This window comes from Pseudophryne corroboree, chromosome 4 (assembly GCF_028390025.1).
Source record: "Pseudophryne corroboree isolate aPseCor3 chromosome 4, aPseCor3.hap2, whole genome shotgun sequence".
Lineage (NCBI taxonomy): Eukaryota > Metazoa > Chordata > Amphibia > Anura > Myobatrachidae > Pseudophryne > Pseudophryne corroboree.
Genome location: NC_086447.1, coordinates 818488599 through 818503160, shown reverse-complemented (window position 1 = coordinate 818503160; position 14562 = coordinate 818488599). Strand labels below are relative to the sequence as shown.

The window sequence follows — 14562 nt, the reverse complement described above, 5'->3', positions numbered from 1 at the left end:
AATGACCACAGAAGTATAAAAGCCAACTCACCATCTTAGCTGCTGGGTGCAGGACTTGCATTTGCTTCAAAATCGTTGCTCCATCATTTGTGATAGTGACATCCCCTTTACCATCTTGAATCTTAAGCATGCGGAGAAAAACACAATGAAACAAGAGTGGCATCTAAAAGGTTGTTTTTTTTGTTTGTTTGTTTAACAAGATATATGGGAAATATTAACTTACCATTTTGTCCATACCCTTTGGTCCAAGGCTAGTTCTAACGGCATCAGCAACAGCTAAAACAGACAAGTTAGAAAATGACCTCTGTACATATATTCCAGTACTTGTACATTTATATTTTCAGGTACCCTAATGTGTGCAAGCAGCACAATGAAGGTTTATACCCACTGCTGTCAAATCAGGATTTTAATATGGTCAAAAAAAGCCAGCAAATGGGAATGGAGCCCACTGGATCAATTTTTTCAATCCCGGGATTCGTTCCCTTGCAATGTCCGCCACTGTCCCACCCTGCCCAGACCACATAAAAACATACCCATCTCACTGGGTGGGAGGTTGGGCCGCCTACTGCAGCGGTGCGTGCCAGCGCTGAGGTCCAGCCAGTGTGTGGCTGTCTGCGCAGCATGATATGAAGTCAGAGGTCGCGCTGCGCAGACCATCGCACACCGCTGTGCACAGCCGGGAGCAGGGCAGCGTCTGGGCCTCCTAAGGAAGCTCAGCACTGTCCAGCATTGAAAAACAACAAAGGGGTTTCCTAATACCGAAATCCCCGGGATTGGAAGGCCCAATCCCGGGATTGAATCCCAGGCAATTTTATGGGACAAAATCCAGGGATCCGGATTGGCCACCATAGTCCCAATGACCACAATTCCTAGTCACACCAGCAATGAGGAGCATTTTCAACAGCCTGATTTACTTGCATTCACTACAAGTAGAAATGCATTCTGGTCAACTGAGTAAGCAGCTTTAAAATAAGAATTTACTTACCGATAATTCTATTTCTCGTAGTCCGTAGTGGATGCTGGGCACTCCGTAAGGACCATGGGGAATAGCGGCTCCGCAGGAGACTGGGCACATCTAAAGAAAGCTTTAGGACTATCTGGTGTGCACTGGCTCCTCCCCCTATGACCCTCCTCCAAGCCTCAGTTAGGATACTGTGCCCGGACGAGCGTACACAATAAGGAAGGATTTTGAATCCCGGGTAAGACTCATACCAGCCACACCAATCACACCGTACAACTTGTGATATGAAACCCAGTTAACAGCATGATAACAGAGGAGCCTCTGAATAGATGGCTCACAACAAGAACCCGATTAGTTAACAATAACTATGTACAAGTATTGCAGACAATCCGCACTTGGGATGGGCGCCCAGCATCCACTACGGACTACGAGAAATAGAATTATCGGTAAGTAAATTCTTATTTTCTCTGACGTCCTAGTGGATGCTGGGAACTCCGTAAGGACCATGGGGATTATACCAAAGCTCCCAAACGGGCGGGAGAGTGCGGATGACTCTGCAGCACCGAATGAGAGAACTCCAGGTCCTCCTCAGCCAGGGAATCAATTCGTAGAATTTTGCAAACGTGTTTGCCCCTGACCAAGTAGCTGCTCGGCAAAGTTGTAAAGCCGAGACCCCTCGGGCAGCCGCCCAAGATGAGCCCACCGTCCTTGTGGAATGGGCTTTTATTGATTTAGGCTGCGGTAATCCTACCGCAGAATGCGCCAGCTGAATAGTGCTACAAAACCAGCGCGCAATAGACTGCCTAGAAGCAGGAGCACCCAGCTTGTTGGGTGCCATCAGGATAAACAGCGAGTCAGTTTTCCTGACTCCAGCCGTCCTGGAAAAATAAAATTTACAGGGCTCTGACTACGTCCAGCAACTTGGAATCCTCCAAGTCCCCAGTAGCCGCAGGCACCACAATAGGTTGGTTCAAGTGAAAACCTGAGACCACCTTCGGGAGAAACTGAGGACGAGTCCTCAACTCTGCCCTATCCATACAGAAAATCAGATAAGGCCTTTTACATGACAAAGCCGCCAATTCTGACACACGCCTGGCCAAGGCCAAGGCCAACAGCATGACCACTTTCCACGCGAGATACTTTAGCTCCATGGTTTTAAGTGGCTCAACCAATGCGACATTAGGAAATCCAACACCACGTTGAGATCCAAAAAGTGCCACAGGAGGCACAAAAGGAGGCTGAATATGCAGTACTCCTTTAACCAAAGTCTGAACTTCAGGCAGTGAAGCCAGTTTTTTCTGGAAGAAAATCGACAGAGCCGAAATCTGGACCTTGATGGACCCCAATTTGAGGCCCAAACGTCACCCCTGCTTGCAGGAAGTGCAGGAATCGACATAGTTGAAATTCCTCCGTCGGGGCCTTCATGGCCTCCCACCAAGCAACAAATTTTCGCCAAACGCGGCGATAATGTCTTGCGGTGACATCCTTCCTGGCTATGATCAGGGTAGGGATGACTTCCTTCGGAATACCCTTTTCCTTTAGGATCCGGTCTTCTACCGCCATGCCGTCAAACGCAGCCGCGGTAAGTCTTGGAACAGACAGGGTCCCTGCTGCAGCAGGTCTTGTCTGAGCGGCAGAGGCCAAGGGTCCTCTGCCAGCATCTCTTGAAGTTCCGGGTACCAAGCTCTTCATGGCCAATCCGGAACCCCGAGTATGGTTTTCACTCCTCGCCTTCTTATTATTCTCAGTACCTTGGGTATGAGAGGTAGAGGAGGAGACACATAAACCGACTGGTACACCCACGGTGTCACTAGAGCGTCCCCAGCGATCGCCTGAAGGTCCCTTGACCTGGCGCAATATCTTTTCAACTTCTTGTTGAGGCGGGACGCCATCATGTCCACCCGTGGTCATTCCCAACGGTTTACCCGCATTTGGAAAACTTCTGGATGAAGTCCCCATTCTCCTGGGTGTAGGTCGCCCATCGGAGAATCCTTGTGGCTTCTGCCATCGCCATCCTGCTTCTTGTGCCGCCCTGTCTGTGTACATGGGCGACCGCCGTGATGTCGTCTGATTGGATCAGTACCGGCTGGTTCTGAAGCAGGGGCCTTGCTTGTCTTAGGGCATTGTAAATGGCCCTTAGCTGCAGAATATTTATGTGAAGCGAAATCTCCTTGGAAATTTCTTCCCTGTGTGACTGCACCCCAACCCCGAAGGCTGGCATCCGTGGTCACCAGGACCCAGTCCTGTATTCCGAATCTGCGGCCCACTAGTAGATGAGCCCTCTGCAGCCACCACAGCAGCGACACCCTGTTTCTTGCTGACAGGGTTATCCGCTGTTGTATCTGTACATGGGACCCGGACCATTAGTCCCACAGGTCCCACTGGAACGTCCTTGCGTGGAGTCTTCCGAATGGAATTATGCTTCGTACGAAGCTACCATTTTTCCCAGGACTCGTGTGCATTGATGTACCGACACCTGTCCTGGTTTTAGGATGTCTCTGACTAGAGATGACAACTCCTCGGCTTTTTCCACTGGAAGAAACACTCTTTTCTGGTCTGCGTTCAGAAACATTCCCAGGAACAGAAGACGTGTCGTCGGGACCAGCTGTGACTTTGGAATATTGAGAATCCAGTCGTGCTGTTGTAGCACTTCCCGAGAGAGTGCTACCCCCACTACCAACTGTTCTTTGGACCTCGCCTTTATCAGGAGATCGTCCAAGTACGGGATAATAAAAACTTCCTTCTTGTGAAGGAGTATCATCACTTCGGCCAATACCTAGGTAAAGACCTTCGGTGCCGTGGACAACTCCAACGGCCGCGTCTGGAACTGATAGTGACAGTCCTGTACCACATATCTGAGGTACTCCTGGTGAGGGGGGGGGGGGGGAATGGGGACATGCAGGTACGCATCCTTGATGTCCAGGGAGACCCTGTAATCCCCCTCGTCCAGGCTCGTAATAAGCGCCCTGAGCGATTCCATCTTGAACTTGAATCTTCTGATATAAAAGTTCAAGTATTTTAATTTCAAGATGGGTCTCACCGAACCGTTGCGGTACCACAACCACTGTGGAATAGTAACCCCTTCCTTGCTGAAGAAGGGGCACCTTGACAATCACTTGTTGTGATTATAGTGTTGAATATCCACCAACACCGTCTCCCTGGCAGAGGGAGGAGCCGGTAAGGCAGATTTTAGGAAACGGCGGGGGGAAGAACGTCTCAAACTCCAGCCTGTACCCCTGAGATACTACTTGAAGGACCCAGGGATCTATGTGAGAGAGCCCACTGTCCGCTGAAATATCTGAGACGGGCCCCCACCGTACCCGGGTCCGCCTGAGCAGCCCCAGCACCATGCTGTGGCCCTACCGGACGCAGGGAGGACTTCAGCTCTTGGGAACTAGCTGTGTGTTGCAGCTTTTTCCCTCTACCTTTGCCTCTCGGCAGAAAGGATGAGCCTCTAGCCCACTTGTTTTTCTGGGGCCGAAAGGACTGTACTTGATGATACGGTGCTTTCTTTTGTTGTGGGGTAGCCTGTGGCAAAAAAATTAATTTCCCAGCAGTAGCTGTGGAAACGAGGTCTGAAAAACTATCCCCAAACAGTTTTACCCCCTTATAGGGCAACTTCCATGTGCCGATTCGAGTCGGCATCGCCTGACCATTGCCAAGTCCATAACCCCCGTCTGGCGGCAATGGACCTAGCGCTTATTTTTGATGCCAGCCGGCAAATATCCCTCTGTGCATCACGCATGTATAAGACCACGTCTTTTATATGCTCTATTTTCAGCAAAATATTGTCCCTATCCATAGTTATTTTCCGACAGGGAATCTGACCACGCAGCGGGAGCACTGCCCATCCATGCCGAAGCAACGGCTGGTCGCAATATAATGCCCTAGTGTGTGACCATATCTTATAGGGTAACCTCCTGCTTTCTATCAGCAGGTTCCTTCAGGGCGGCCGTACCCGAAGACGGTAGTGCCACCTTTTCTGATAAGCGTGTAAGCGCTGTATCTACCCTATGGGGTGTTTCCCCGCGTGACCTATCCTCTGGCGGGAAAGGGTACGCTGCCAATAACCGTTGTAGAAATAATAAGAATTTACTTACCGATAATTCTATTTCTCGGAGTCCGTAGTGGATGCTGGGGTTCCTGAAAGGACCATGGGGAATAGCGGCTCCGCAGGAGACAGGGCACAAAAAGTAAAGCTTTCCGATCAGGTGGTGTGCACTGGCTCCTCCCCCTATGACCCTCCTCCAGACTCCAGTTAGGTACTGTGCCCGGACGAGCGTACACAATAAGGGAGGAATTTTGAATCCCGGGTAAGACTCATACCAGCCACACCAATCACACTGTACAACCTGTGATCTGAACCCAGTTAACAGTATGATAACAGCGGAGCCTCTGAAAAGATGGCTCACAACAACAATAACCCGATTTAGTTAGCAATAACTATGTACAAGTATTGCAGATAATCCGCACTTGGGATGGGCGCCCAGCATCCACTACGGACTCCGAGAAATAGAATTATCGGTAAGTAAATTCTTATTTTCTCTATCATCCTTGTGGATGCTGGGGTTCCTGAAAGGACCATGGGGATTATACCAAAGCTCCCAAACGGGCGGGAGAGTGCGGATGACTCTGCAGCACCGAATGAGAGAACTCCAGGTCCTCTTTTGCCAGGGTATCAAATTTGTAGAATTTTACAAACGTGTTCTCCCCCGACCACGTAGCTGCTCGGCAAAGTTGTAATGCCGAGACCCCTCGGGCAGCCGCCCAAGATGAGCCCACCTTCCTTGTGGAATGGGCCTTAACAGATTTAAACTGTGGCAGGCCTGCCACAGAATGTGCAAGTTGAATTGTGCTACCAATCCCACGAGCAATCGACTGCTTAGAAGCAGAAGCACCCAGCATTGTTGGGTGCATACAGGATAAACAGCAAGTCAGATTTCCTGACTCCAGCCAACCTGGAAACTATATTTTCAGGGCCCTGATAACATCCAGCAACTTGGAGTCCTCCAAGTCCCTAGTAGCCGCAGGTACCACAATAAGCTGGTTCAGGTGAAACGCTGACACCACCTTAAGGAGAAACTGGGGACGAGTCCGCAGCTTTGCTCTGTCCGAATGGACAATCAGATATGGCTTTGTGAGATAAAAGCCGCCAATTCTGACACTCGCCTGGCCGAGGCCAGGACCAACAGCATGGTCATTTTCCATGTGAGATATATCAAATCCACAGATTTGAGTTGTTTAAACCAATGTGATTTTTTAGGAATCCCAAAACTACGTTGAGATCGCCCAGTGCCACTGGAGACATCAAAGGGGCTGTATATGCAGTACTCCCTTAACAACTTCTGGACTTCAGGAACTGAAGCGAATTTCTTTCTGGAAGAAAAACAACAGGCCGAAATTTGAACCTTAATGGACCCAATTTGAGACCCATAGACACTCCTGTTTGCAGGAAATGTAGAAATTAACCTAGTTGAAATTCTTCCGTGGAGCCTTCCTGGACTCACACCCATGCACATATTTTCACCTAAGTGGTGATAATGTTGTGCGGTCACCTCCTTCCTGGCTCTGACCAGGGTAGGGATGACCTCTTCCGGAATGCCTCTTTCCCTTAGGATCCGGCGTTCACCCGCCTTGGCGTCAACGCAGCTGCGGTAAGTCCCGGAACAGACACGGTTCTTGCCGAATCAAGACCCTTCTTAGTATCTCTTGAAGTTCCGGGAACCAAGTCCTTCTTGGCCAAACCGGAGCCACGAGTATAGTTCTTACTCCTCTCCTTCCTATCATTTTCAATACATTGGGTATGAAAAGCAGAGGATGGAACACATACACCGACTGGTACACCGACGGTGTTACCAGAGCGTCCCAGCTATTGCCTGAGTGTCTCTTGACCTGGCGCTTCAGGTGGGACGCCATCATAACCACCTTTGGTCTTTCCCAACGGTTTACAATCATGTGGAAACTTCCAGATTAAGTTTCCACTTTTCTGGGTGGAATTCATTTATGCTGAGGAAATCTTCCCAGTTGCCCACTCCCGGAATGAACACTGCTGACAGTGTTATCACATGATTTTCCGCCCAGCGAAGAATCCTTGCTGTCATTGCCCTCCTGCTTGTGTCGCCCCGTCTGATAACGTGGGCGACCGCCATGATGATGTCCTACTGGATCAGCACCGGTTGACTTTGAAGCAGGAGTCTTCCTAGGCTCAGAGCATTGTAAATTGCCCTTAGCTCCAGTATATTCATGTGGAGAGAAGTCTCCAGACTTGACCACACTTCCTTGGAAATTTTTTCCCTGTGTGACTACTCCCCAGCCTCTCAGGCTGGTATCCGTGGTCCCCAGAACACAGTCCTGAATGCTGAGTGTGCTGCCCTCTAAAAGATGAGCACTCTGCAGCCCCCACAGAAGAGACACCCTTGTCCTTGGAGACAGGATTATCCGCTGATGCATCTGAAAATGCGATCCGGACCATTCGTCCAGCAAATCCCCTGAGATCTGCCGAATGGAATCGCTTCGTAAGAAGCCACCATTTTTCCCAGGACTCCTGTGCATTGATGCACTGATACTTGGCCTGGTTTTAGGAGGTTTCTGACTAGGTCGAATAACTCCTTGGCTTTTTCCTCCCGGAGGAACACCTTTTTCTGGACTATGCCCAGAATCATTCCTAGGAACAGCAGACGTATCGTCGGAAAACCGCTGCGATTCTTGGAATATTTAGAATCCAGTCGTGCTGTCGTAGAACTACTTTAGATAGTGCTCTTCCGACCTCCAACTGTTCTCTGGAACTTGCCCTTTTCAGGATATCGTCCAAGTAAGGGATAATTTAGATGCCTTTTTTCTTTGAAGAAACATCTTTTCGGCCATTACCTTGGTAAAAGGCCCGGGGTGCCGTGGATAATTCAAACGGCATCGTCTGAAACTGATATTGACAGTTCTGTACCACGAACCAGAGGTACCCTTGTTGAGAAGGGCAAATTTGGACATGGAGGTAATCCTTGATGTCCAGGGACACCATATAGTCCCCTTTTTTCCGGTTCGCTATCACTGCTCTGAGTGACTCCATCTCGATTTGAACCTTTTATGTAAGTGTTCAAAGATTTCAGTTTAGACTATGTCTCACCAAGCCGTCTGGCGTCAGTACCACAATATAGTGTGGAAAAATAATACCCTTTTCCTTGTTGTAGGAGGGGTACTTTGATTATCACCTGCTGGATATACAGCTTGTGAATTGTTTCCAATGCTGCCTCCCTGTCGGAGGGAGCCGTTGGTAAAGCAGACTTCAGAAACCTGCGAGGAGAAGATGTCTCGACTCTCCAATCTGTACCCCTGGGATAATACTTGTACTATCTAGGGGTCAACCTGCGAGTGATCCCACTGCGCGCTGAGACTCTTGAGACTACCCCCCCACCTTGAGTCCGCTTGCATGGCCCCAGCGTCATGCTGAGGACTTGGCAGACGTGGTGGAGGGCTTCTTTTCCTGGGAAGGGGCTGCCTGCTGCAGTCTACTTCCCTTACCTCTATGTCTGGGCAGATATGACTGGCCTTTTGCCTGCATGCCCTCATGGGAAAGGAAGGATTGAGGCTGAAAAGACGGTGTCTTTTTCAGCTGAGATGTAACTTGGGGTAAAAAGGTTGGATTTTCCGATGGACCGACCCCAACTAACTCCTTCCCTTTATACGGCAATACTTCCATGTGCCGTATGGGATCTGTATCACCTGACCACTGTCGTGTCCATGACATCTTCTGGGTGATATGGACAACGTACTTATCTTGATGCCAGAGAGCAAATATCCCTCTGTGCATCTCACGTACATATATATATAGAATGCATCCTATTAAATGCTCTATATGAATAAAATATTTTCAGTCAGGGAATCCGACCAAGCCAACCCAGCACTGCATCTCCAGGCTGATGGCGATCGCTGGTCGCAGTATAACCACCGTATGTGTGTATATACTTTTTAGGATATCTTTCCAGCTTCCTATCAGCTGGCTCCTTGAGGGCGGCCGTATCTGGAGACGGTAACGCCACTTGATAAGCGTGTGAGCGCCTTATCACCCTAAGGGGTGTTTCCCAACGCGCCCTAATTTCTGGCGGGAAAGGGTATAACGCCAATATTTGCTATCGGGGTAACCCCACGCATCATCACACACTTCATTTTATTTTATCTGATTCAGGAAAAACTACAGGTAGTTTTTTCACTCCCACATAATACCCTTTTTTGTGGTACTTGTAGTATCAGAAATATGCAACACCTCCTTCATTGCCCTTAACGTGTGGCCCTAATGAGAAATACGTTTGTTTATTCACCGTCGACACTGGATTCAGTGTCCGTGTGTGTCGACCGACTGAGGTAAATGGGCGTTTTTAACGCCCCTGACGGTGTTTCTGAGACGCCTGGACCGGTACTAATAGTTTGTCGGCCGTCTCACGTCGTCAACCGACCTTGCAGCGTGTTGACATTCTCACGTAATTCCCTAAATAAGCCATCCATTCCGGTGTCGACTCCCTAGAGAGTGACATCACCATTACAGGCAATTTCTCCGCCTCCTCACCAACATCGTCCTCATACATGTCGACACACACGTACCGACACACAGCACACACACCGGGAATGCTCTGACAGAGGACAGGACCCACACTAGCCCTTTGGGGAGACAGAGGGAGAGTTTTCCAGCACACACCAAAACGCTATAATTATATAGGGACAACCTTATATAAGTGTTTTCCCTTATAGCATCTTTATATATATCTCAATATCGCCAAAATCAGTGCCCCCCCTCTCTGTTTTAACCCTGTTTCTGTAGTGCAGTGCAGGGGAGAGCCTGGGAGCCTTCTCTCCAGGCTTTCTGTGAGAGAAAATGGCGCTGTGTGCTGAGGAGATAGGCCCCGCCCCTTTTTCGGCGGGCTCGTCTCCCGCTATTTAGTGAATCTTGGCAGGGGTTAAATATCTCCATATAGCCTCTGGGGGCTATATGTGAGGTATTTTTCGCCAAAAAAGGTTTTCATTTGCCTCCCAGGGCGCCCCCCTCCCAGCGCCCTGCACCCTCAGTGACTGCCGTGTGAAGTGTGCTGAGAGGAAAATGGCGCACAGCTGCAGTGCTGTGCGCTACCTTTAGAAGACTGCAGGAGTCTTCAGCCGCCGATTCTGGACCTCTTCTTACTTCAGCATCTGCAAGGGGGCCGGCGGCGCGGCTCCGGTGACCATCCAGGCTGTACCTGTGATCGTCCCTCTGGAGCTGATGTCCAGTAGCCAAGAAGCCAATCCATCCTGCACGCAGGTGAGTTCACTCCTTCTCCCCTAAGTCCCTCGTTGCAGTGATCCTGTTGCCAGCAGGACTCACTGTAAAATAAAAAACCTAAGCTAAACTTTCTCTAAGCAGCTCTTTAGGAGAGCCACCTAGATTGCACCCTTCTCGGCCGGGCACAAAAATCTAACTGGAGTCTGGAGGAGGGTCATAGGGGGAGGAGCCAGTGCACACCACCTGATCGGAAAGCTTTACTTTTTGTGCCCTGTCTCCTGCGGAGCCGCTATTCCCCATGGTCCTTTCAGGAACCCCAGCATCCACAAGGACGATAGAGAAAATCAATTTCTTACCGGGGGAAGACCACTCTTCCTCACACACCTCATTTAATTTCTCAGATGCAGGAAAAACTACTAATAGTTTTCTCTCACCAAACACTTTTATGTGGTACCTGGGGTATAATCATAAATGTGTAATACATTTTTCATTGCCTCAATCCTGTAACGGGTGGACCTATTTGGAGGGTACACCAGTCTCATCGATGTCGACACTGGAGTCAGTATCCGTGTCGACATCTGTGTCTGTTATCTGAGGTAGCGGGCGATTTTAGAGCCCCCCATGACATTTGAGACGCTGGAACAGGCACAAGCTGAGTAGCCGGCTGTTCCGTGTCGTCGGCCTTTTATGTAAGGAGTTGACACTTTCACGTAATCCTTCCATAAGTTCAACCACACCGGTGTCGACCCCGCAGGGGGTGACAACATATTTACAGGCATTCGCTCAGCCTCCACCTCATTATCCTCCACATACCTGTCGACACAGCCGTACCGACACACAGCACACACACAGGGAATGCTCTGATAGAGGACAGGACCCCACAAAGCCCTTTGGGGAGACAGAGGGAGAGTATGCCAGCACACACCAGGGTGCTATATATCACAGGGATAGCACCTATAAAAAAGTGTTTTCCCTTATAGCTGCCTATATGTTGTATACTGCGCCTAAATTGTGCCCCCCCCCCTCTCTTTTTAACCCTTTCTGTAGTGTATTAACTGCAGGGGAGAGCCAGGGAGCTTCCCTCCAACGGAGCTGTGAGGGAAAAATGGCGCCAGTGTGCTGAGGAGATAGGCTCCGCCCCTTTTTCGCGGACTTTTCTCCCGCATTTTTATGGAATCTGGCAGGGGTTAATATACATCCATATAGCCCTGGGGGTTATATGTGATGTATTTTTGCCAGCCAAGGTGTTTATATTGCTGCTCAGGGCGCCCCCCCCCCAGCGCCCTGCACCCTCAGTGACCGGAGTGTGTGGTGTGCATGAGGAGCAATGGCGCACAGCTGCAGTGCTGTGCGCTACCTTGGTGAAGACTGATGTCTTCTGCCGCCGATTTTCCGGACCTCTTCTTGCTTCTGGCTCTGTAAGGGGGCCGCCGGCGCGGCTCTGGGACCGGACTCCGAGGCTGGGCCTGTGTTCGGTCCCTCTGGAGCTAATGGTGTCCAGTAGCCTAAGAAGCCCAAGCTGGCTGCAAGCAGGCAGGTTCGCTTCTTCTCCCCTTAGTCCCTCGATGCAGTGAGCCTGTTGCCAGCAGGTCTCACTGAAAATAAAAAACCTAAAACTAACTTTTTCTAAGAAGCTCAGGAGAGCTCCTAGATTGCACCCTGCTCGGTCGGGCACAAAAATCTAACTGAGGCTTGGAGGAGGGTCATAGGGGGAGGAGCCAGTGCACACCAGATAGTCCTAAAGCTTTCTTTAGATGTGCCCAGTCTCCTGCGGAGCCGCTATTCCCCATGGTCCTTACGGAGTTCCCAGCATCCACTAGGACGTCAGAGAAAAAAGGTATCCGCTTATATATTCTTATTGACCATGTAAATTGTACCCGTGTAACAGAGCAGAGAACCGGACTTTGTTTAAATCAATGGCAGGTGAAGCAGGGCAGGATACTGTTGCAAAACTTGTCAGAAAGCCTGCACAAATGTAACTGTAGGGCAGGCATTCCGGGTGTAGTATGGTATGCCGGCGGCCGGGAGCCCGACCGCCGGCATACCGACAGCGTGGCGAGCGCAAATGAGCCCCTTGCGGGCTCGCTGCGCTCACCATGCTGCGGGCACGGTGGCGCGCGCCACGCAATTTTATTCTCCCTCCAGGGGAGTCATGGACCCCCACGAGGGAGAAAAGGTGTTGGTATGCCGGCGCCGGTATACTGTGCGCCGGGATCCCGACAGTCGGCATACTGAAGACCACCCGGCATTCCCAACCGCGGTCCTCAAGGCACACTAAAGGGCACTACACACTTGTGATCCGCCGCCGAGCTGCCCGTCGGCGGATACAGCTGACGGGCGACCCGGCGGCGGGGGGCAGTGAAGTTTCTTCACTCCCCCTGTCACCCGGCACCATAGCAGTGCAAGCAAATATGGACGAGATCGTCCATATTGGCCTGCATGCACAAGCGACGGGGCAGCAACGATGAATGAGCGCGGGGCCGCGTATCATTCATCATTGCTGCCTCCACACTGAAAGATATGAATGATATCTCGGTCATTAATGAACGAGATCGTCCATATCTTTCAGTTTTATCGCCCAGTGTGTAAGGCGCATAACAGTGCAGGTTTTAGTGATATCTAGGCTTCACCTCAGTTATTTTGATTTAACCATCTGTGCTGCAGCCTGGATATCATTAAAACCTGCACTGCTGGTGTGCCTTGAGGACCGTGGTTGGGAATGCCTGCTCTAGGGGGTAAATTTACTAAGGTGGGAGTTTTTTGTTTTTTTTTTAACTGGTGATGTCATCCATAGCAAACAATCATATCCTATTATTTTCTAGAAGCAGCTAGATAACTGTTAGGTAGAATCTGATTGGTTGCTATGAGCAACATCACCAGTTCTAAAAAAAAAAAAAAAAAAAAACTCCCACCTTAGTAAATTTACCCCATGGTGCTTGTTTACATTTTGAAGGGCAAAATTTTGGACGTCATGTATCACAACAATAGCTGTAGCAATACATGACATCCAAAACAGTGTCCTCCTCACTGATCAGCACCTAGACAGTGCCTTACCCTAAAACTTAAGTCCCACTAAAGATGTCGTGTGAATTTGTGTGGCTGTCTCATGCATCATGGAGAAATCGCCCATTGGGGAATCTTTAAAACTGGGAAAAAATCTCAGCATCTGCAGATTGCACTTTTGGGATTGCTGATGTATAGGGGCCTATAGACGAAATGGCCAATATATCACTCCAAAATGTGTCAAAACAAATATCATCAAATGTGCTGACTTTTACCATGCATATTTTATATATACATAAGGGCAATGCATGGCTCATCCTGACTGCTGTCTGCCAGCAACTCCTATGTAACTATATAGGCTAACAATGAGTGTGTACTCTACTCAGTGGCCACTGGCACAGACTGGGCATCCATTCCTTGCTGTGCCATCACCATGTACCCGGGGGTAGAATATCCCTGTGACAGGGTCAGGCTCGGACCTCCCCTTTCTTCTGCCAACACCAAATTGGGGCAAAACCTAAATGTCTGAGCCCCCTGCGGACATAACGTCGGTACTCCCCGTCACCCCAGGGCGCGCACAGCAGGGACTACACAGCAGCTTATGCCCGAGCCTTACAGGCCATCGCTGGATACACTAGGCCTCACCTTTGCCCGCGGAGATGTTGCTGTAGCGGATCTGCGCCGGCTTGTCCCGGTCCTGGTAGGCTCCTTTATTCTTGCTCGCACTGTTACCGCCGCCGGACGGCATCGCCATGAGTTTGGGAGCGGAGTTGGTCATGCTGAGGCCGGGCGATGCGCGGGGAGTAAGGATGGCGGGGTCTCCGGGCCGGGGATGGTCGCTGGGTGCAAGATGAAGGCGGATAGTGCGAGATTCGGGCACCAGTAGCACCTGAAGCTTCTAGAAGGAAAAGCCGGTTGGAGGTGCGGCTCGGAGCACGTCGGGAGCCTGTGCCGTGCGTGATGGCGTCACATGGCGCACGCCTACGCACCCCGAATCACTTCCTGTACAGATCTGCCCTCACTTACTGCTGGCAGAAAAAAAAACTGACAAAGGGCTGCTGGCGTCCTGGGACCTGTAGTGCACATCACACACGGCCAGTTCTGCAGGCTGTACTAGGATGATCATAAGTGGGAACCTGTGACCTGTAGTGTGTGATAATATATTTATCCATTTTATTACAGGTGCCCAATGAAGTCTGATAGTGAACTCTGTAATCGGGTATGGGTCATTAGGTCGACATGCATTTTGGTCGACCTGGTCACTATGTCGACATGGTCATTAGGTCGACATGAACAAGGTCAACATGACAAAAGTTTGACATTAGTTTTGTTACTTTTTTTGGTGTCATTTTCT

The 14562-nt window shown here is 50.0% G+C and overlaps 1 protein-coding gene across 1 annotated transcript in view; it reads right to left on the bottom strand.

Moving 5' to 3' along the window:
• The window catches only part of CCT4 (chaperonin containing TCP1 subunit 4), a 55087-nt gene extending 40927 nt beyond the window's left edge, over positions 1-14160 (bottom strand). The window contains exons 1-3 of the mRNA XM_063918486.1: positions 13854-14160; positions 224-276; positions 32-121 (exon numbers count right to left, since the gene is read on the bottom strand). Of these exons, the coding sequence (XP_063774556.1) occupies positions 32-121; positions 224-276; positions 13854-13986 (276 nt within the window). The 5' untranslated portion in view covers positions 13987-14160. The remainder of the gene's footprint in view (positions 1-31; positions 122-223; positions 277-13853) is intronic.
• Between the last annotated feature and the right edge of the window lie 402 nt (positions 14161-14562).